Source organism: Gobio gobio, assembly GCF_949357685.1.
Source record: "Gobio gobio genome assembly, chromosome: 10".
Taxonomy (NCBI): Eukaryota; Metazoa; Chordata; class Actinopteri; order Cypriniformes; family Gobionidae; genus Gobio; species Gobio gobio.
In genome coordinates, this window is record NC_137116.1 from 2,177,981 (window position 1) to 2,201,974 (window position 23,994).

Consider the following 23,994-nt stretch of genomic DNA (forward strand, 5'->3'; position numbering starts at 1 on the left):
TAAACTTTTGCTGATAATTTACTCACCCCCATGTCATCCAAGATGTCCAGTGAGGTCAAAATACGAGTGTGGTCATAGATGTATACGTAGATACCTCATTAGTGCTTGTACGGATCAATAGAATTAGGCATCTACGATAGATTATATCTATGACCACCCTCGTAATTTGACCTCACTTAGCGGAGGTAATGGCTGAGCTCAGAGATGATCACGTTCGTCTGAAAAGAGGTAAAATAATAGCATGAATACTGCTCGGTTTCTCGCAGAAACTGATAGTTTCGCTAAATAAGACCCTTATTCATTGTTTGGTATCGTTTAAAGCCCTTTGAAGCTGTCCTGAAACTGTCATTTGGACCTTGAACCGTTTGGGGCCCATTGAAGTCCATTATATGGAGAAAAACCCTGGACTGTTTTTATCCAAAACCTTAATTTCTTTTCGACTGCAGAAAGAAAGACATGGACATCTTGGATGACATGGGGGTGAGTAAATTATCAGCAAAAGTTTATTTAAAAGTGAACAAATCCTTTAAGCGCAGCTTAATTTCAGTCTGCCTGCTTGGCTTCTTCCGCTGCACACTGCTTTGCAACCCACCTCCACCCCAGCTCCTCCTTAAACTGTGTTTAACTTAATGTTGTCATTGATGCATGCTCTGTTCTCAATGGGGATTTACGCTGCCCTCCCAGTTTAAAAAAATGGGAGGTTGTCCCCAGAAGCTGCTGCTGTTCCCTGTCTTAGCTTTTCATGGAGCTCATGAACAGGATGGGGAATTTAGAACAGAGCCATATCGCTAAATGTAAATTTAGCTAAATATGCCAATTAAATAGTTTACTGAACTCAATTTAGTACTGAGAGGCGGCTTTATGTGCCGCACTTTGGGTGTGAGCACAAAATCTGCGGGAATGAGTAAAATTATGAGCAATACGTGCAATCCCACGCCAATTATGAGCAATACGTGCAGTCCCACGGCAAAATTCAAGCCCTGTAACACCAACAATATTCATCCGGAGCAAATGAAGGGAGTGAGTGAGGGAAGGCAGGTTTGTGTGTCACTCGCTGTCAGAGAGATGAGAGAGAGAGAGAAAGTGCAGCTGGTATCATGTATCTTTTCTGCGGAAAATTAATATGGTAAGGATTTCAAATATTTCAGTATCGATATGTATCGAAAAATTTATATTTTTGACAACACTACATTGCACTTTGTTTATTATTTCAGATGTCTTTTTAAAAGACTACAATTGAAAAATGTATATATTATATATAAAATTCAACCCGCCAAAGTGGCTATGCGTTACACGACCCTGCTGAAATCCACCCGCATTTGGTGGTTTGGTGGGTGTTAATGTCAAGCCCTGTTTGTAATGGTTTGTAATGCTTGGGATTGGTGTTGAGTTCAGAGACCACGTCCCTGTCCTTGGTTCTGAACCCCTTCTGTTCATTCAGCTGTGTGCATTTCTCAAAAGACCTTGTGCAAACTCTTAAAGGTGTTTTTTTTTTCACCATTGAGGTTTTGTTAGGGTCATTTTATGTTATCTTCCTAAATCATGTCTGTTTCTGCCTGGGCCTTTGCCTCTGTATTCTTAGGCCCCAATTATAGTATGATATCACTGAGTGAATCATAAAAACAAATTGTGTGTTAGGGATAACTGTTTAAAAGCTCGCTCTCAATCGCAAATTATAGGCTTAAAGCATGAGCTGTCATAAGGGATGAAAATGAGTTCTGACACCTCAGCTTTTCCAATAAAGACCCCAACACTTTTTTTTTTCATTGTTGGCATATAAGTAGGGCAAGCCTGAGCACGTTTTTGCTTCTGGAGTATTTGAGGCTGCTCTTCTTAGCTTTTACCCTCATAGTCAGCTAGCGGGTCTAAACACGCCCCAAAGCCAGCGCATCCTTCCTCTCCAAATGACAAAACCTAACAGCACACAAAAATGATGAGATTTGCTACAAATGTGCACACACACTGCATGCTAACTTTGTTCATTTTTAGATGTAAAATCAGGTTGGCCCATCATTCTTCTCGTTTGGTTTTGCCTTATTCTCAATTAACTTAAAGTGATAGTTTAGCTAAAAGATGAAAAATGATGCACTCGTCATTCCAAAATCATTGCATTAGTTTTTTTTCTTCTTGCACATAACACAAAAAGAGAAAATTAACAGATTGTCCAATGAGTTTTTCTTCCATACACCATGACAGCTGTTCACTTTCACACTTTCATTGCATGTAAAAGTGCATCTTGGACATTCTGCTAAAAGTATCATTCACAATATGTATGTCTTACTTGTACACTTCCTTATGCAATCCTAACCAATTTTATTTTAACATAGCATTTTAATTTAACCTAAACCTAACCCAATTTAATTTCGTACAAAAATGTTATTTGTCGACTACCCAGTTTCTGAATTCAGTGATCTGGCATAAAACTGAAAAATGGTTCTCCCTTTAAATTATAATCTGGAAAGAAATGTGTCTTTGCGTTCTTATATTGAATTTGAACAAAAACAGAATTGTTTTAAGAAAAAAAGGTCTGCCCCTCCCTGTAAAGAATACCTGTTTCCACATGTCAGCAAACAGCCGCTAACTCCAAAGTAAAGCCCTCCAAAAATATGGAAATAAGTTATGTACTCTGAGCTCAGACAAGGCTCAAATAGACTTTAACTCTTTCCCTGCTAGCTTTTTTTTGTTTTGTTTTTTGCCAGTCAGCACCAGCGTTTTTTGATCATTTTCACAAAACTTTCGAGGCCCCCAGAATATTTGTTTATTATGAATATCTGAACAAGCAATATATCAAAAGAAAGAACTGACCCTCTGCTTTAAAAAAAGGTTTTTTTTTTTTTTATCAACACTTGAATATGGGTAATATGGCTTTTGTCAAAGACTATATTTGGATGGGATTCAGAACGATGATCAAAACATAGATGGAGTCCATCAACACCCCCAAAGTTTCACAGTCCTATAGCTCGTCCTGGGCCGACATTTCATTCAGTAACATTAGGCCGTTTTGATTAATATGCTGATTAATGTTGATGATTGCGTTATTTTACATACGATTACATATGAGATCACTTGTTTCTGCATCTTCTTCATCTGTGTTTTGATCTGGAGATTCTGTAATCTTTCAGAAGATATAATATAAAGATGTAATAGCGCCCTCTACCGTATAACAGTGAAAACATAGACAATTCCGTCAATGGCAGGGAAGGCGATAAGTGAATCTAAAAAACTTGAGAATAAATGTGATCAGCATGCTGTAAAAATGCCAGATATTAGATTTGATATGAGAAAAACTACAGGTGATTTTTAGAGATATTATCTTGAAAGGGCTTTTTCCTCCAAGAGCATCTGGATTATGTTGTATTAGAACTGCTTTTGTCCATACAATGAAAGTCAATGGGGACCAAAACTTCAGAGTCCCGCACATGACATGCAGACAAAAAAAAAAAACACACACATTAAGATTTCATTTCCACAACTTGTTAATTCGTTCCCTCAGTTTAGCAATTTGTATCCTCATTTGATTTAACTGAAAAAAGGGAAAAAATTCTTAATTTGTGGACATGAATTAAGGATATATATATATATATATATATATATATATATATATATATATATATATATATATATATATATATATATATATATATATATATATATATATATATCGTTTGGAACAACATGAGGGCAAGTCAATTATGACATTTTTTTAATGCTGTATGGATTTTCTTGCTTTATTACTATTTCATTTTAAAGTTACTTTATAAAACAAAATGATTTGTGGAGCAACTATTTCTCCCAGGCGTGTCCTTGGAGGGACAATGGAGAAGTATGTGATGCTGGCTGCAATTTCACAGCCGTTAGCATAGGCAGCACATTTGTGAATTTATCGACGGAGATGGGGAGTTGGCTGAATTTGCGGATGGCATGCTGAAACATGTCCATCAGGCTGTCAGACTCGTCATTATCACTTAGGCCGCCGAGCCTGCCCGAACGTGCGCCTTTCCAATGCTCACCTTCCTCCAGCCCATCATCTTATTCTACCGTACAACACTTACACTGTGTCTACACTGCAGGCGAGCAGTGCTGCCATTATAATCAAGCAAGCTGTCTACAAAATGCACATTTCGTGCTTTGTGTTTTTGTTTGTTGCATAGCTTGCTGTGTAGATGGGATTTATACACTGTAAAACAAATGCAGTTGATGCAATTTAATTCACAGAAATTCAATTTGGCCAACTAAAAAAATTAGATGTGATCAGTCACTAGAAAATTTTCAATTGGAGTCCTGATTTTTTTTTTTTTACAGTGTACATGTAATGCTTAGAGCTTTGTTTCTTCTTCAATTCTTATTATATTATATTATATTATATTATATTATATTATTTTATATTATATTATATTATATTATATTATATTATATTATATTATATTATATTATATTATATTATATTATATTATATTATATACCATTGCAATCAAAATTATTCAACCCCCTTGAGACTAATAATTTACAAATGTAAGCTTTTCTAAAGATACAAAGTTTTCTTTTAAAATTGAATCTATAAAAGTTAAGAGGCAAATTAAAAGTGATAATGACAATATATAATGTAATGCTTTGAGTTATAGGATTTTTTGTTGTTGTTGTAATACAGCTGTCATAATTATTCAACCCCTATTCAACGCTGCTGTTTTTAAGTCACTAATTTGTATGGTATGGTACAATTTATTTTAAAAACAATTAAGCCTTTGGAAACTCTATAACAAAACTGAATTAGCTTGTGCTGTTACACATACATGTTGAGTAGCAAATATGGCCAAGTCAAAAGAGCTCTCACAAAAGCTATAGAGAACCCTCAATTTACTGCCAAAGACTTGCAAGATGACCTGATGAAAGGAGGAAAAGAATAACGCTAGACAAGCATGGCCTTCCTTTTGGGACATCTTGCTGAATGCCACTCTAGACCAAGAAGAACATAAAAGGCCAACTTGAATTATGCTAAAATTCATTTGGATAGACCTGTGGAGTTCTGGAAGAATGTTTTATGGAGTGATGTAACCAAACTGGAACTTTGGACCCATGCATCAGCAGTATGTCTGGGGCAAAAAAGGCAAAGCTTATGAGCAGAAGACCATCTGGTCAAACACAAAGGCGGTCCAGTCTTGTTACACTGTAAAAAAAATCCCTGTAAAATTTATGGTAAAAAAACAGCAGCTATGGTTGCCAGAACTTTACCGTAAAAAATACGGCAGTAATGTTTTAGGTTTTTAGGGACAGCACCATATAATTTAAAGGTTTATAATGTAATAATTACGGTTAGAAAAATTGTTATTTTACAGTTCATTACCGTATAATTTAAATGTTTATATTGTAATGATTATGTTTACACTGTAAACAATTTAGGTTAAAAAAACATATTTCATTAACTGAAATAATGTTAAATTACCAACCTATTGAAATACTAATATCTGTTATGTACCTTTGATATATACGGACAACCACCAATCACAGTGGTGATGAGAATCACGTGATGAATCAAAGCTCATCTCAAGCAGCTTTTAAGAGGACAATACTAATATATAGAAGGTGCTCAGTGTCATTCACACAAACACTAAACATGGTCTTTATCATATAAACATTATCATGGTAAAACACATGAAATTTAAAAAATGCAATAAACATTAATTTAACAACATCAGATGTAACATAAACCCCGAATGTACATAACTGATTAGAAAAAACAAAGAAGAAACATAGTTATTGCAATGAAAATACATCAAATGCGAAGTGTCACGCAGGGAATTCTGGGAATGTCAATTTACGGGTTTTCACTGTAAATTACACAATGACTTGTTCTTTTTCACTTCCAAAAACTGTAAGGTTAGATCTATTACAGTTATTCACCGTATATAGTACGGAAACTTTCTGTTAACCAATTAACTGTTTTTCACTGAAGCATTTTTACAGTAAAATACCATTAAAATCACAATGTTTTTTTACAGTGTATGAGGGTACTTTGCTGTTGCAGGAAGTGGAAATCTCGACTGTGTGAAGGACATTATGAATTATTTGAAGTATCAAGCCATTTTTGGCAAAGGTGATGATGCTTTTAGTGCAGAGACTGAAGCTTGATGATCAATGGACATTCCTAATGGACAGCCATTCCAAAATATACATCCAAACCTACTTAAGATTGGTTCAGAGATCAGCTGTAGAATGTTCTTGAGTGGCCTGAAATATTTGGTGGAATTTGAAGAAAGCAGTGGTAACATGAAAACCAAAGATTATCAGTCATCTGGAAGCTTTTTTCAAGCGAGGAATAGGACAATATTGCAGTAGAGAGATGACAGAAGCTTATATTGGAGGTTATATTTTTGTACAAAATTAGAATTTTGGGGGTTGAATAATTTTGTACATGAATGTTTAGAGCCAATTAGAATTTTTTTTTTTTTTTTTTTTACATTTTTCAGCAACTTTACATTCTCAGAATCACTCAAATGTGTATTCATAAACTTAATATAATATTTTACTGATTCCTATGTTGAATTGTTTTCATAAAATGTTGTTCTCGCCAGCAAAATGTCTTGCAGGTCAATGGGGTTGAATACATTTGATTGCAAAATTTCGGTCTATTATATTTATAAAGTTCTTCAGGGGTTGTTTGCAGCATCACAGTGGCCTAGAGGAGCTATGGTTATCCATAACGGCATCGAGTATGGTACTTTGTGGGAAAAAAGGTTTGAAAATGATCATGCAATCGAAGCTGTTTTGAACAACACACTCTGTATCACACATTGTAAGCAATCGTTCATGATGAGAATTTCAGACAGGTCCAGCTTTTGGAAATCCAGTTTACTCAACATCAATCTTTGTTTCTATAAGAGAAGCTTTTCAGCCAATAACTATTTATTCTCTAGTTCTTATAAAACTTAAGTTCTTTAAATAATCCAGAAACCAATAGATTAATCTAGAGCACCTATAATGTTTCTTCAAGAATGATTAGCAACTCATGAACCCAATGCAGCAAAAATTATTCTTTTTAAGATTTGTTTTCTACAAAGTAAGAATCTACAGAAGGTAATGATGTAAAAATTAAGGTTCTTTTGAGCATTTATGGTTCCACTAAGAACCTTTAACAACCTTTCCATTGCACAACATGATCTTTAGTGAAGAAAGATTCTTCTGACTATTCAAATGTTTTTCACATTAATAAAAAAACGCTTCTTTTAAAAACCGTTCACAAAAAAAAAAAAAAAAGGTTACTCTGTGGCATTGTTGTGAAACCCCCTTTTGCAACCTTTATTTTTAGGAGTGTAGGAGCATCACTAATGGAGCTCTTCTTGTCCCACTTTCAGTTGTTGGTATCAACACATCAAAACTTATCTTTCAATCAGTAATTATTTAACCTTCTTTCATCCCAACAATAATTTCAACTAAATTAAATTGAATGATAAATGGTGTACATCCAAAGCAGATGGATTAAGTGTAAAACAGTGGCAAGATAATGTGAATAAGGGAGTGTGTGTCAGATGGGCGTGTTGAGACGTCTCCCTGTGCTCACACGTTTGAACCCAATGATTTATGCGGTTCTTTTGTGTGTATGTGTGTTTATGAAAGACTGTGTTTATGTTACTCATTTACATAATCTCTCAGTGAAAGTGTGTGAGGAAGTTGTGCTGATGTTCTTACTGTAAAATAACAGCAAAGTTAAACAATACTTCACAGAAAAGAGACTATAGCATGGGAATCAAATCACTTTGTGGTGTTTTTGTTGTTTTTATGACAATTGTAGATGAAGGAATACAAAAAAAAGATACTTTAAACTAACCTAATTCAATTACAGTGGTTTCACATAATGGAAAAACGTGTTATCCCTACTCAAATACCTCATGAATGATGAACTTAACTGAATTGAGTAAACTTAAGTATGTCTAAATAACTTTAGGAGTATATTAGATAGCGAGTTGTGAAAAAAGTCTGTAAGAAATATAAATATAGCTAAATATTTTTAAACATATATTGATATATATATATATATATAATATATATATATAATTATATATATATATATATATATATATATATATATATATATATATATATATATATATATATATATATATATATATATATATATATATATATATATATATATATATATATATATATATATATATATATATATATATATATCAATATATATATAATTATTTCTAACATACAGTCAAACCGAATATTATTCAGACACCAGGGGCACGTTCAAAGCTCAAACCGGTGCGCAACGTTTTGCTACGGTTTCCGGTTGAACGTCATGTTTCCTGGAAACGGTGTGCAACGGTGTGCAACGGGTTTGAGATGCGTTTGATCTCGTTTGGTGGGTGTGTCAAAAATGACAGCCCAATCAGCGGCAAAATGTATATAAACCACGCAGTATTAAAGAGACAGCTCACACAATGGAAGTAAAGTTGTTTAATGTGTTCGGTGGTATTAGAAGACATGATTGTCGTAAGAGTTTAATATATATATATATATATATATATATATATATATATATATATATATATATATATATATATATATATATATATATATATAATCAACATGATGATGTATTTATTTATATCTTTAGCTTAATTGCAAGGCAAGTTTATTTATATACCAAATTTCATATATGGTAATTGCTTGGTGAGAAAGAAAATACAAGCTATTAAAAAAGTAAGAACTAGAAATAAAATGATTTAAGTTAGAATTGATTACCAGGAGATGAAAAAGGTTCATTAAATGGGATTGGGATGTTGTCTTTTATTCTGGACGGCAAGGGCAGTGATTGCATGTATTTTGCAGTATTAAACACGTATTTATATCGATTTCATCAGGCTCCGAAAATTCCACAAAAAGAACACAAAGAATGGCCTTCTCGGCTGCCATAGTTACAACTCTTGCGTCAACAGAACAGGGTGTTCAACGCAGCACCGTTACCGTTTAAAAAACGTTTTGCAACGTTTTGTCGGGGCTGAACGCAGCCCAGATGTAATTTTTTACTAGTGGGTGCAGGACACAAGCTCATTTATGTAAGTGAGGATAGCAAAATAAAGTAAACTGTGACGTATTATACCCAAAAATTCTTCATACATTGGACTACCAGTAAAATTTATAAAAATTGGGACCAAAATTATTCAGACACTTTGATCTGACCATGTTTTGCTTAAGTGTTTTTTCTTTAATTGCTAATGCAACCTTTTACAAAACCGACTGAACCGACAAAATGAAGCATTGCTTGGTTTGGTTGACCTAAATTGCTATTATCTAATTGTGTGCTTAAATTTAACAGCTGACAGCTGATTGGTTGATTGTAATCCATTACATACCTTTCTATCAAAATTATCTGACATTATCAAGATGAATTTGTTCTGACACAGTTGAACTATTTTGTAAACTATAGCGAATAAACTGTGTTAATGTTTGAAAATGTTGAAGGTGTCTGAATAAATTTTGGTTTGACTGCATTTCTCCTGTTCAGTTTACCAAGAAAGGTCAAGATTTAACTGTTATTATTTTTTTTTCCTGCTATTTTTCATGTTCAGTCAACTATTTTGATTTTACAGTGTGGTTTCTGTTCAATTCTGACACTTATGATAGGTGTTAAGACAGATTGGATGTTGTTTGTACTAAGTTACACAATTGTGTAACATAGAACTCCATGAACTAAAGCTTTCACAAGCTTTAGGGAAACATATATGATTTGATATGATTGCAACATCAGTAGCATTCAGTAAACAATGTTCATCACATTTATTCTGTTGCTGCACCTGGTGTACAATCTCTCTTTCATAAAATCTGAATCACATTAATACAAGTCTGCACAAAGCAGGCCTGTACATTTGGTTTTTGAGGGAATATTTGGGATGTCTTTATAGTTTTAGACAAGCTCTGACATGTGCCTTGTGTATGTGTGTGAGAGAGAGACAGAAACCTTGTCCGATGATGATGAATTTGTCTTCATTTATAAAAGAAGAAAAAATCTGAACATAATCTGGTTATTTAGTGTAATGAAAGAACAAAATTTTGCCATGACGGACCCAGGACCTAAGTAGTTTTCAGAAAAATTTGCATTATTAACATTTTGTCTCGTTTTCACTGTGTAAGCAGTATTGATTTAAATGCTTATGCATAACCAATTGTTTATTTCCCTTTTTTCTGCAGTACTCTCCGTTGCTCAAGAAACTGTACTGTCAGATCGCCAAGACCTGTCCGATTCAGATCAAACTTGCTTCATCGCCCCCAAACGGCAGCGTAATACGCGCCATGCCCATCTACAAGAAGGCTGAACACGTCACAGAGGTGGTCAAACGCTGTCCTAACCATGAACTTGGACGGGACTTCAATGAAAGTTTGTAAACTTGATTCTTGTTTTAAATTGTGACATTTCATTGTGTACTACTTTTTCTGTTGTTTGACTGTTCAAGTTAGTGGGAAACAATTAAATATACTTTCTCTCTGTATTAGGGATGGGCAATACGGACTTAAAAATATATCACAATATTTTCTGGTATTTATTGTGATAACCATATTAATGACAATATAAATTCAGTACCATTTCCCATGTTTTTGGCTACAAGTGAGAGCTGCATGCATTCTTGAGAGCCTCAACACAAACAAGTAAAATGTACCCATCATCAAATTGGCTCCTATAAAAAAAGAATTGCATAAAAGAATACAAAACAACAACAACAACAACAACAACAACAACAACAACAACAACAACAACAACAACAACAACAACAACAAAAAACGGTAAAAATCCAAACACAAGCCTTTTCAGAAATGGAAAAGTTGCAGATATATGGTACTTTTCTTCTGTAAAAGTGCAGGTAATGTTTAAATAGTGCAACTGTGCTGAAAAACATCACACAATACAAACAATAATAATTCAAATCAATGACAAGTTTGAAATGTAAACTCAGGTTCTGTATTTATTCATATTCTCATGGTGCAAACAGTGGCAAACATAGTGCTAAAGTAATCCCAAACATGTCTTCAGATTACAACAAATTGCAAATAATGATTTAATGAAAGAACTTAAGTAATTTGAACTAAAACTTGGTAATTATGTGCGAATTAAAACATATTAATCTATATTTTTCCTTTTAACTGAACTTAGGGCTGGTAGTGGTGCTTAAGACATGTTGGTCATTCAGCTATTTCTGTAAAAAGTTAAAAACACTAACAATAATACTGATAAGATACTACGAATTCTACTACTAATAACAATACAGACCGCACTAAGGATTGATGAGCTGCTGAGATCATGAATATCAAATCATGTTGTCTGTGTTCGTTCGAACTGATTTGCTGAAATCAAAACCGGCCAGCCAATGAGATTGCCGTTTGCACATTAGTTTCTTCTTGTTCATAAATTCTGAACAATTCTAAACGAGCGCCGTTATTTTACAGGAAAATACAACAAAGAATATTGTTTACATGTAGCACGTCAATTCGGCGTGTGGTGTGTAAGACTCTCGCGCTCTCTTTGAGTGTGTGAGAAACACGGAGCGCTCTCAGTTGGGTACGCTCACACTAGTGTCTAGTGTGCATCAAATACACTGCGCATTCATTGAGATGAACTGAAATAGCACGCTTTACCGATCACTTAAAAAGAGCGAATCTCTCAAACGCTCAGTCCAAGATCCTAGTTTAGCGATAAACTCCTCAGCAGCTTCCGCCATAGTTGTTTTCGCTCTGCATGTGAGCTGCGAATAGGTCGCGTCATCAACTAGGCTTTATTGTTATTATCGCGGGAAGACTAATTCTTATCATGGGGAGAATTTTTACCGGTATATCGCAAACGATAAGATATTGCCCATCCCTACTCTGTATATGATGTGATGACTGATCGGATCAGACATCTGAAAGCATTTTTAAGTGAAAATGTACCAAATTGGTTAACAAAGACATTTGAACAAATATTGAAGTAAATTCGAATAGTCTTTTATTATTATCATTATTCACTCCTCCTCTAATTCAATGCTTTCTTTCAGGTCAGACAGCTCCTGCCAGTCACTTGATACGGGTGGAGGGCAATAATTTGTCTCAGTATGTGGATGATCCTGTGACAGGCCGACAGAGTGTTCTAGTTCCATATGAGTCTCCACAGGTTAGTTGAATATAGTTGCAGATGTTCTACAGTGTCTTTTGCAGCATAATGTTAAAAAATGTCAAACCTACTCGAAACACATTAGCAACCACATAGCAACACCCGGAATTTCTTATTTTTTTAGCTTAAACATGACATACAGCCTAGGCGATTTGTGCAGAACCAAACATTTTTCGTGTGCGGGTGGTTTGGGGAATCCATTCAAAAACTTTACAAAATATAAATTTTTAGTCTTCTGCTAAAATGACTTTTACAGATTTGACCGAACACATTGGTAAGGTAGGACGTTACGTTTGCAGGTAGGCCTGTCGCGATAATTAAATAACCGTCTAATCGCGGTTGTTTCAGACAAAGCATAATGTTGTACATTTTACTGCACTACATTTCATAGATAAAAGTTTTTTTTACCTTTAATAATAAATTACATAAAAAATTTTGTACTTTATTACTTGTACTCAAGTAAAACTTTGAATTACTTGAGTAAAAGTAAGAAAGTACTACATTGTTTTTATGTAATTAAGTATGAAATGATATTCAATATGAAACGTAGTGCAGTAAAAAGTACAATATTATGCTTTGGAATGTTGTCAAGTAAATGTTTTCCAAAGAAAAACACAAATTAAGGTCAAATCGGATCTGAAAATTCTGCATCCACAGATGGTCGGCACCCCACGCAGCCCCTGTGCAACTTTCCATAACAAATTATTGACTTCTGGTCCAACAGCTGTCGTTTGTCGTGTGCAGTGGAAAGGTGGCTTTAGTGCATGATGCCCCTGCTGGGTTAACATAGAGTAGTGCAGGTATAACGTCACTTTTTAGGCCAATCGGCAGTTAACATCACACTGGTTCCCTCGAGAAAAACCCAATAGGATTTTCCCATAGGCTTTAGGATTATGCTCTGGGATCAACAAAAGTTTATGATACTTGCACGTTTTCTCCATCATGCTAATATGAATTTTGAAGCTTAAGTCGCTATATTTATGCTTTAAACAAACTACATCACGGTCCACGACTTTAACGTCACCATCTCTAAGCTTCCGACAACTCTTTCAGTTTTTATCTAAAAACATATTTTTCCAGAAAGTTTGAGTTAGAATAGTTTATAAGAGCACACTAAGAGCATAACAAGGCTGTAAAAGGGGACTAAGTTTACTTGTTCGGCGTGATGACGTTTAATCTCTCAGACAGCCTCTGTAGTCCCACTAGATAAAGTCTGTGTAAAGCAATATTAAATATGTTCTGAGTTAGTCACACCACAAATTTTTTTTTTGTTAATAACCACCCAGCCATATTTCAATGGTTTAAAAAACACCAAGAAAATAAAATAAGTTATCAAATCTTGAAAAAATAAGCAGTATTCTCTACTCTCAAATACTTGGGCGTGTCCGCTGTCTGCGTTGAGACCACGCCCACCCGCAGGAAAGCTGCTGCCTCTCTCAACTGTCAAATACCGCTCTTGTGGCTGGAAGGGACTGCTTTGTTAACAGGTTATAGTTGAAATGACTTGCCTAATGAGTCAAACATAATGATGCATATACACAAAAGAATCACGTTAGAGGGTTGTGAAATTTAGTAGAGTTAGTGTGGACTACCTACTATAACATATGCACACAAGGTAACTTACACTCATTGGTGGGCACGTACTGCTGACGTGGCACCAGATGTCGGCGGGAGGATGAAAAGCTGGGGTGGGACTCGGGAGATAGTCGGTCTGGCCCCATCACCAGTGGTCAGCGGGATGAGATGGGGGGATGAAGGAGACCAAGCTTTTTTGTAAATTATCGCAACCAGATCATAAGCATTTACATGACAAAGTCATAACTAGCTAGCAAAATGTAGGCTGTAGTAACTAACAGTACTGACAGTAACTCGCGATTGAGCGGGCGAAACACTGATGCTAATGCGCTCTAGTTATTATAGTGTTAGGGGAGGGGCCATGCTCAGTGGCTCCAGTGTGCCATCGAGCCATGATTTCAGGCAATTCAGTACTACATAGTTTGCAGTCTTTGTAACGTGCTTTCAGCAATACATTTCTAACATTTAGAATGCGTTTAGAAACAAATCTCTAAATTGCCTTTACACAGACTTTAAACAAAAATAATGAGTGGGGTAATATTGATGTATTTTATGTCATAGAATAAAACTTGGAAGTGTCTTGAGCGTGTGTTAACCACAGACCTTATTTCAGCCAAAAGCCCATTCAAAAAACCCATTGACTTTTGGACAATGTAACCGGAAGTGCTAAAATGCAAAAAACTTGTTTCTGCGTGACAAATGTACGTCATACCTGCACCACTCTAATGTGGAGAAGAGTGGAGCATCTGTGGAGTGGTACAGCATATGTCATTACTGCTTTGCTCAAGAAGCGTAAACCGTTTAATAGCATTTACCATGCTAATATGTGCTATTGTTAGCTAATATGTGCTATTGTTAGGGTTCTGTCAGGGAACCCTATAAGATCACTGAAAGAAGATTGTCCAAATTTACACAAATACATGTTTGATGGTTTGAAAATGAGTCGATCCATGCAATGATCATTCGATTCAGGATGCTTAACATGTTCTGACTGGTTATTATTGTCAGTAACAATACCTGTAGTTATTCCTCTATTCCTCTGTTGCTCTGTTTTGTGTTTAACAGCAAATTGGTGGCGCCACCTAGAGGTACATATATCTTATGTTCTGTCAGTGCTGATGTTTGATTAATAAATACATTTCTGGTTCTTTTTAATAGTTTATTTAAATACATTCAAGTGTTCAAAAACGGTGATAAACAGCAGTTTTTAACTAAAACTGCTTTTAAAAATACATGTAAAATAAAAAAAGGGACATCTTAAGCATCATTGACTCACAACGGGCATCATGAGCATCATGACTCACAACGTGTGTTTCTCAAACGGAGGGCTGCATCCTACCGAGACTGTGTCCTTCCTAGTCCAGGCCTTCAGAGGCTTGTAGGCTATAGTCCTCCTCAGCAATTAAACGCTAGAATGAGACGGTCCAGTAAGTGCGCATAGCTACGTTACGTATGTTCTTAATTTTGAACACAAAACTTAATTTTGAAAAAAAATACTTTGTATTACAAATCTTTAGATTAACTGGCTTTCTAATAATGCAATACAGTGAATGACAGTGTATGCAGTCTCCCAGTGGCTTACAATATTGTCCGTTTAGTGTTAATGATAAATTTACCTCAAAACAAAAAATAACATCTATGCTTTCATATACGAAAACATTACATTTCATAATAAACTCAGACAGCTCAGTATCGACTCGTTTTCCATCCGTTTATTTTCGTGTAATTAAATGCATCCAAAGGATTGTGGGTGATTTAAGGCTGCAAAGGAAACATCCAATGCGTCCTTCAAAACAGGCCGAATGAAGAACGTGAAACGAAGACTGCCTTCAAATTGAGATGGCCTTCAGCGATGTTTGATGATGTGGCAGCCGAGATTTGCAGCCTTCCGTTTGAGAAACACCCTATATCTGGTTCATTTCAGTGTTTCTGAGTGAACCTAAATTCAATTATTAGAGTGAATTTCACTTCCCAATGCCATTTTTTTCTCTGAAAAGGGTACAATATGCTATATTTGCAATTTAATGTAATGCTAGAAACTCTTTGTTTTCTCTTTCTCAAGGTGGGGACTGAGTTCACAACCATTCTGTATAATTTCATGTGCAACAGCAGTTGTGTTGGTGGAATGAACCGCAGGCCTATCCTCATCATCATCACGCTGGAGACACGAGAGTGAGTGAACGCCTTTACTGTTTTCGCCTTCAGCAATGAAAACTTTACTTGCTTGTCATTTAACTGTGGACAACATGCAAATTAGGAGGATTCAGTTTGGTTATGCCAAAAGTTAAAGCCGAACTCTGCCATCTTTTCCCACAGCGGACAGGTTCTAGGCAGGCGTTCATTTGAGGGCCGAATTTGTGCGTGTCCGGGTCGAGACCGCAAAGCAGATGAGGATCATTTCAGGGAGCAACAGGCGCTAAATGACAGCGTGGCCAAAAATGGAAATGCCAATAAACGAAGTAAGACATGAATGCATTTCATTCTTCATATCATATTCAACATACGTTTCTAAATGTTATCATAGGGCGTGTTCATACTTGGTAGGTTTGGTTCGATTAAAATAAACTTGTGTGATTGCTCCATCAGTGCGGTTCATTTAAATGAGTGTGAACGCTGCCATCCGAACCCTGGTGCGCACCAAACAAGTGAACCAAGACCGCTGAAAAGATGAGTCTCGGTTGAAATATGAATGCAATCTAAATGAACCAAAATCAGAATGTGATGTCACAAGATGCGACCCTAAAAAAGTCTAAAAAAGGCATACCAGATTTTTCCTTGTCATAAGAGCTATGTTGCCCATTACAGTTTGGTTTAGGCATCGGAAACACAATCTCCTCACAGCAGATCTTCGTTTGTGTGTGACGGAGGAATTACTGCTGCTGTTGTGACTTCTTTACACATATTATAAGCTCTTTGGGAGTTCTCAGCTGGTAAAATACCACCATAAGCAACGAGCACACAGCATTGTTTTAGATGTATAAAATATATATATAAAATATACGTCATAAAAGCCGTCATAAAAGCCTTTATAAAATATACGTCATAAAAGCCGTTTTTGTTTGTTTTGCTTCTTTAGGTTTGTTGTTAAAAATGACAGTGTGAATGCTATGTGAACAAAATGTATTCTTTTCTTTTTTTGGTCCGGACCAAAAGAACAAAGACAACCAAAGTACAAGTGTGAACACACCCTTAGTTATTTTATCTCTGGTTAAAACTGGAGATTCTGTTTATGAACTTACAGATTTCAAACAGACTCCAGCCAATATTACAGGCCCTTCCATCAACATCAAGAAGAGGCGACATGGAGAAGAAGAGATGTATTACATACCAGTGAGTGTGGAAGCGTGCAAAACATACTTGTGTAATGTTTGATTTTTTTAAAGGGGTTTTTTTCCACTTTAAATGTCTTAAGTTATTGTAATGTTTTTGGATTGATTTGAAGGTGCGGGGACGGGAGAATTTTGACATCCTGATGAAGATAAAGGACAGTCTGGAACTTGTGGAGTTTGTACCACAGCAGTTAGTGGACTCATACAGACAACAACAACAGCAGCTCATACAGAGACAGTGAGTGGTTATATATCCATCGTACGCTGCCGTTTAAAAGTTCAGTGTCAAGTGACAGCCACTTAAAACAAAGATTTGTATATATCAAACAATCCTGGAAAAAAATAATGTATCAGTTTCCACAAAAATATGAAGCAGCACAACTGTTTCCAACATCGCTAATAGTAAGAAATGTTTCTAGAGCAGCAAATCAGCATATTAGAATGATTTCTGAAGGATCATGTGACTGGATTAATGATGCTGAAAATTCTGATTTGTCATCACAGGAATAAATTGTATTTTAAAATATATTAAAATTGCAAACAGTTATTTTAAATTATAATTGTTCACAATATTACTGTTTTACTGTATTTATGATCAATTAATGCAGCCTTGGTGACTTTTAAAAGCATTACCAGCCTCAAATCTTATTGCCCCCAAACTTTTGAACAGTACTGTATATACTGTACATATACCAAAAAAAAAATTATATATATATTTTTATGTTCGTCAAGGTTTTTTTGGCAAAAAAAAACATTTTTGCTACTGTAACTTTAAGACTTACAGTATGTATGTAAATGCCCTCGGTTATGATTGACTGACAAAATTGCATGTAACATTTGTAATGTCATACCTACCAAGTTGCTGAATGCAGGCCTTGGTTAGTAAATGAGTCACAGTGTTGATTGTAATATCATAACTACCATAACTAAAATGTCATACAAGCCAGCTCTGTTTCAGTAAATGGTTTGGTGAACTGAGGAGAGGGCTTTGCACAGTGAATGTTAACGTGTCTACATATCATTAGAAAAGCATATTCAGCTGTCCATGATATGGTCTTTCAGCTCATTCTTTAGCAGCTAGTATTGTAGATTTCCATTGAGGGCTGTATATAATTGTGTTCCTCTCATGTGATTCACAGGAGTCATGTTGCCTCTCCATCTCCATATGGCACACTCAATAACATGAATAAGATGCACGGGTCCATCAGCAAGCTTCCCTCAGTGAATCAGATGGTGACACAACAAACTCAGCAGAACGCAGGACCGTCTGCATCCATGTCACATATGGGTAAGCTCATTTGCATATATATATATATATATATATATTGTATATATCTTTTTGACAAATCTGCCAGGGGCTTATGAATTAGGGAAGTTTACCAGCTTTTATTGGTCAACTTGATTTGGCATTATTTCTTTATATATATTGTTATAATAACACTGATTATCTCTTCACCATGGCACCTGCCCATTTTTCTTGCTTCTAACACATCAACTTTGAGGACAACTTCACTTGCAGCCTAATATATCCCACCCACTAACAGGTGTCGTGATGAAGAGATAATCAGTGTTATTTACTTCACCAGTCAGTGGTCATAATAATATGCCTGATTGGTGTGTGTGTGTGTGTGTGTGTGTGTGTGTGTGTGTGTGTGTGTGTGTGTGTGTGTGTGTGTGTGTGTGTGTGTGTGTGTGTGTGTGTGTGTGTGTGTGTGTGTGTGTGTGTGTGTGTGTGTGTGTATATAAAACATTTTTTTTTGCAGTTTTTCTTTTTTTTTCTTCTGCAAATTATCATATACCAGTTCATCTCTAACAAGCTCTTTTAAAACAATGTTACTGATTTTGTCCATATATTAATTTTGCTAGCTCAACATTAGTGTGTTGCCACATTGAGTTTTGAAGTTATGACAATAAACAAATAAATAAAATGCTTCCTAGCTAGACGTATGATGATAACCCTTGTGAAAAAGAAGTGCGCTTTAGCACAATTTAAAAAAAAAGAGTGTGACTGAATGTAATGTTTTCTTTTCAGACATTTAATTACATGTCAACTGCAATTCAATTAAATTATTATAACTGAAACTTTTATTAAATGCAATTACTAAGTGCTTTTTTGACCCAGTTAAGTAGGACTTGCATGTCTTTTTATGAATTTCCATAATTCTGTTGTCTTTGAAATGTGGTTAAAGTGTACAGCCAAATGCACTGACAAGCATTTATGATCAAATAAAATACATTTTAGTGTAATTTCTATTAAAACTTGTATGTCATATAATTGCAGATTTGTAATGAGGTAGTTTCAATTTAGTACAAAATATATTAACTTAAAATGTAATGTCAAATATAAGTACTTTACATGCGCTTTAGTTAGGCACTACTTTAAAGCATGGCAAAAGATTATTAAAACAAATTTTAAATGTACACCAAAGTAACACATTAAATTATAAAGGGCACTTTTCAAAAGTGTATTTAATAAGTGTGTTAAGAAACAGTAATAACAGTGTCTCACTCTTTAAGTAGACTTAAGTGACCTTTTATTTCAGTAATATTATATTATCTGCAAGTATTTTTTTTAAATATATACCTTTAAGATTTGAAGTATGCTACAATTGCACATTCAATACAATCAAGTGCACTTGTTTTTCACAAAGGTATCTCTTTGCTTTCATTGAATGAAAGCAAGACTTTTGTTCTAGCAATGACATTTGCATTCAAGAAAAGCTACCAGACATTTGGCCAATAGCTAAGCATTATTTGATCATTAAATCCCATGTGATGCTCTATTTGATGTTTGGTGAGTGTTCATTTACGTTTTGTGGATTTCTTCATGCAGGTACAAACATGCTGGGTGGACACCACATGCAGTCTAACGGCGATGTGAATGGAGCTCACCCATCACAGTCTATAGTGTCCACCTCTCACTGTACCCCTCCCCCACCTTACAACCCCGACCCCAGCCTCGTCAGGTACTTCACCCTGCAGTAGCACCAACCTGACACATACGTACACACAGACTATAAATGATGGACAGATTCTTTTTACAACACTGCAATTCATATGGATTCCAACAGCAGTGTGACTGAAATTAGCCTCATGTGTCTCATCAACAGTGGCTTCGGGTTGTCTTATTCTGTAGGGAAGGGGTTTCAAATTCAGTTCTTGGATGGCCAGTGTCCTGCAGAGTTTAGCTCTAACCCTAGTTAAACACACCTGAGCCATCTGATCAAGGTCTTCAGGATTATTAGAAACTTCCAGGCAGGTGTTTGGAGCTACAGTGGCCCTCCAGGAGTGAAGTTTGACACGTCATCTAGGCCCTGTTTACACCTGGTATCAAGATGCATTTTGGTTGATTGGATCACAAGTGGACGACACTAAATACAGGTGTAAACGGGGTCTACAACATTTTGAACTTGTCCACTTTCCACCATTTCCAGAGGTAGTCGAAAATGCATTCGACCGGATTGCTTATGTAGTGTAGACGCTCATGTGGTCGAATGTGTTCGAACGGGCACTCCGCCTACTGACCACATGCGTAAACCATATTGGGAAGCGTGCTAGCTAGACGGGATTTAAACGTTGTCGACTGAAGACCCAAGTTTGGTTTGAAGAGGAAAAACATACCAAGCACAATGTCCTTTCACCATTCCTGATTTCTAACATGCACAAACCGCGTTCGACGGGGTCTTCTCAGAACAGAAACGAAAGCTGCTGCTCTCTGTATGCTTTTCCGCCATCCGTTCATATGTAAATTGCGCAAGCTTATTTTTAGGGCTGGGCAAAAAAATAGATTTTTCGATTAATCGTTTTTTAAAATGTGGTCGATTCGAAATCCATTCTCAAAGGCCAAGAATCAATTTTTTTTACCATATTTATTTCGTACAATTTTAACATAAAATTAATGTAAATCTAATTACCAGTCTTCTCCACTAGATGTCACCCTCTTATTGGCCTATCGATGTTACAAAGGAGCGAGAGGTGCGCCTGTCATTCCTTCATTCAGTGCTTAAATGGCGCCTCACAAATGATAAATCAGTCAATAGAGTCAATAGACAGCGCAGGACCAATAATTCAAACCTAATAGCTTAGCCTATATTATAAACAGATTTCCTCAAATAAAAGTTAGTCCACATAAGTCAGCACGTTAAGGTATGGTTAATTACCACGGTAACTTCTTGTGTCCAGGAACACGCTTCTCGTGTATGAAAAGTAACGAGTGGTGCAGAGGGAGGCTCGAGACGGAGCCCCCGGCAGAGATGACCGAGCGGCGCGCCCCGCAAAGAAAGCACCCATTCCCGATTACGACCTCGATCCTCGAAAGGACTCGTCAGGCACTACGATCGACCCAAATTACAGATGGTTTCGCCGGCGCGTTTCCGAGATATAGCCGGTTAAATTTTCAACTGGTCTCGTTCAATCCGCCCCGGTTCTCTGTCCCGGGGGTTTCCAGTCGATCCTGCCCGGTATCGCATATATGCTTGTCGCAAAGATAAAATCGAATGGCAATCGCATCTAAGGAAGGCACGCAAATAACAGAGATAGTGACGAAATATAATGCATCATCCGGGGCACGAATCAAAGCACAGACGCCCCTGGAGGAAAAAGCCTTCATAAAAACGGACAGAGTCTGAATGACGGTCGGCTAAATCGCAAGAAAAGCTTATCCTTTACTGAAAATTGCTGAAAATCATCCAATATCCTTTTTATGTTTTAGAATAAATGTATCGAATATCCATAAAAACACAATTGTATTGTATTTAACATAATTGTATGCATTTGAAATATAGAGATGGGTTCTGTTTTAATGTACACAAGTGTACCTAAAATAAAAAGAGTTTAATATACAGGTTTGTGGCTCCTAATTTCTTTTTAATTACCCACTTGTAAACTTGTTCACTGTTCTTTTTTATAAATATAGTATTTGTATTAAATCTATATTCATTGAGTTGAATCAAGAATCGAAATTGAATCGAGAATCGAATCGAGAATCGAATCGGTTTGAGAGTTTGCGAATCGAATCAGAACATCTGAATCGATACCCAGCCCTACTTATTTTGTCCATTAGATCGAAAGATCTGAAAAAACCTATACATTTATCCCTCCCCTCGAAGAAATCAGGACAGAAGTGGTTGAAAGTGGACAAAAGAGACGGATTAAAACACCAGGTGTAAATGGGAATGTGTCAGCCTTGTCTATTTGTGATCCGATTGACCAAAACACATCTTAATACCAGGTGTAAACAGGGCCCTAGAGAGAGAGCAACCTTAAATCATTCAAAATGCTGCTTTAGATGCATCTCCATTTCTCCTCAACTTGATCTTTACATACAGTTAGACTTGTGGAATTACTGTATACTGAGACTTTCTTTTGTGCTAATACTCAAAAGAGGATTTTGATTATAATGAAACCTTTGATTTTAAAGAGGTTTCTATTTCATACTTAATAATTTGTACATAAGAGTAATATCTTTCTAAATATTTCTCTGCTGGTCAGAGAAACCTTTTGACTTTAAATCACACCTTAGTGTACAAAACATGTCAAAACAAGCTGTTTTCATTAATATACACATTCAAATTTCAAACACTTGTGTTTACATTTTACATCATTATACATACACGGCAGATCGCATGCAGTTATTTATCACATTGGCTGGGTAGAGGGTGGTGAGGTGCCTAAATGGCCAGTGCAGTTTTGATCAGGTGATTCTCACAAAAACATGTCCGGTACACCCCAAAATCAAAAGGAAAAAAAATTATTTGGCTTGATTTTTTTTAAAGGGTTAGTTCACCCAAAAATTAAGAAATTGTATTGAGCGGTTTAGTCCAAATTTTCTGAAGAGACATGATCACTTTATATGATGAACAGATTTAATTTAGGCTTTTATTCACATATAAACATTGATCAGCGAAACATGAACACAAGCTCAACTGTACCTGCTTGATGCGCAAGAAAAAACCTCATTGGTTCTTGCAGAAGCTCAAACGTGCTGCGTAACACGAGAATTAACCTCATTGGCTCTTGCAGAAGCTCAAATGTGCTGCGTAACACGAGAATAAACCTCATTGGTTCTTGCAGAAGCTCAAACCTACTGCGTAACACAAGAACAAACCTCATTGGTTCTTGCAGAAGCTCAAACGTGGTACATAATATGAGAACAAACCTCATTGGTTCTTGCTGAAGCTCAAACGTGCTGCGTAACACAAGAACAAACCTCATTGGTTCTTGCAGAAGCTCAAACGTGGTACATAATATGAGAACAAACCTCATTGGTTCTTGCTGAAGCTCAAACGTGCTGCGTAACACAAGAACAAACCTCATTGGTTCTTGCAGAAGCTCAAACGTGCTGCGTAACACAAGAACAAACCTCATTGGTTCTTGCAGAAGCTCAAACGTGCTACGTAACACAAGAACAAACCTCATTGGTTCTTGCAGAAGCTCAAACGTGCTGCGTAACACAAGAACAAACCTCATTGGTTCTTGCAGAAACTCAAACGTGCTACGTAACACAAGAACAAACCTCATTGGTTCTTGCAGAAGCTCAAACGTGCTGCCTAACACAAGAACAAACCTCATTGGTTCTTGCAGAAACTCAAACGTGCTACGTAACACAAGAACAAACCTCATTGGTTCTTGCAGAAGCTCAAACGTGCTGCCTAACACAAGAACAAACCTCATTGGTTCTTGCAGAAACTCAAACGTGCTGCGTAACACAAGAACAAACCTCATTGGTTCTTGCAGAAGCTCAAACGTGCTACGTAACACAAGAATGAACCTCATTGGTTCTTGCAGAAGCTCAAACGTGCTACGTAACACAAGAACAAACCTCATTGGTTCTTGCAGAAGCTCAAACGTGCTGCGTAACACAAGAACAAACCTCATTGGTTCTTGCAGAAACTCAAACGTGCTACGTAACACAAGAACAAACCTCATTGGTTCTTGCAGAAG

At 36.1% G+C, this 23,994-nt stretch overlaps 1 protein-coding gene across 4 annotated transcripts in view; it reads left to right on the forward strand.

Moving 5' to 3' along the window:
• The window catches only part of tp73 (tumor protein p73), a 45,365-nt gene that overhangs the window by 12,151 nt on the left and 9,220 nt on the right, over positions 1-23,994 (forward strand). For 2 of the 4 annotated variants that reach the window (XM_079826823.1, XM_079826825.1), the window contains exons 2-9: positions 10,198-10,384; positions 12,033-12,148; positions 15,786-15,895; positions 16,040-16,182; positions 16,944-17,053; positions 17,166-17,290; positions 18,192-18,340; positions 19,886-20,018. In XM_079826823.1, the coding sequence (XP_079682949.1) occupies positions 10,198-10,384; positions 12,033-12,148; positions 15,786-15,895; positions 16,040-16,182; positions 16,944-17,053; positions 17,166-17,290; positions 18,192-18,340; positions 19,886-20,018 (1,073 nt within the window). The remainder of the gene's footprint in view (positions 1-10,197; positions 10,385-12,032; positions 12,149-15,785; positions 15,896-16,039; positions 16,183-16,943; positions 17,054-17,165; positions 17,291-18,191; positions 18,341-19,885; positions 20,019-23,994) is intronic. The other 2 variants (XM_079826824.1, XM_079826826.1) reach the window with 1 other exon arrangement.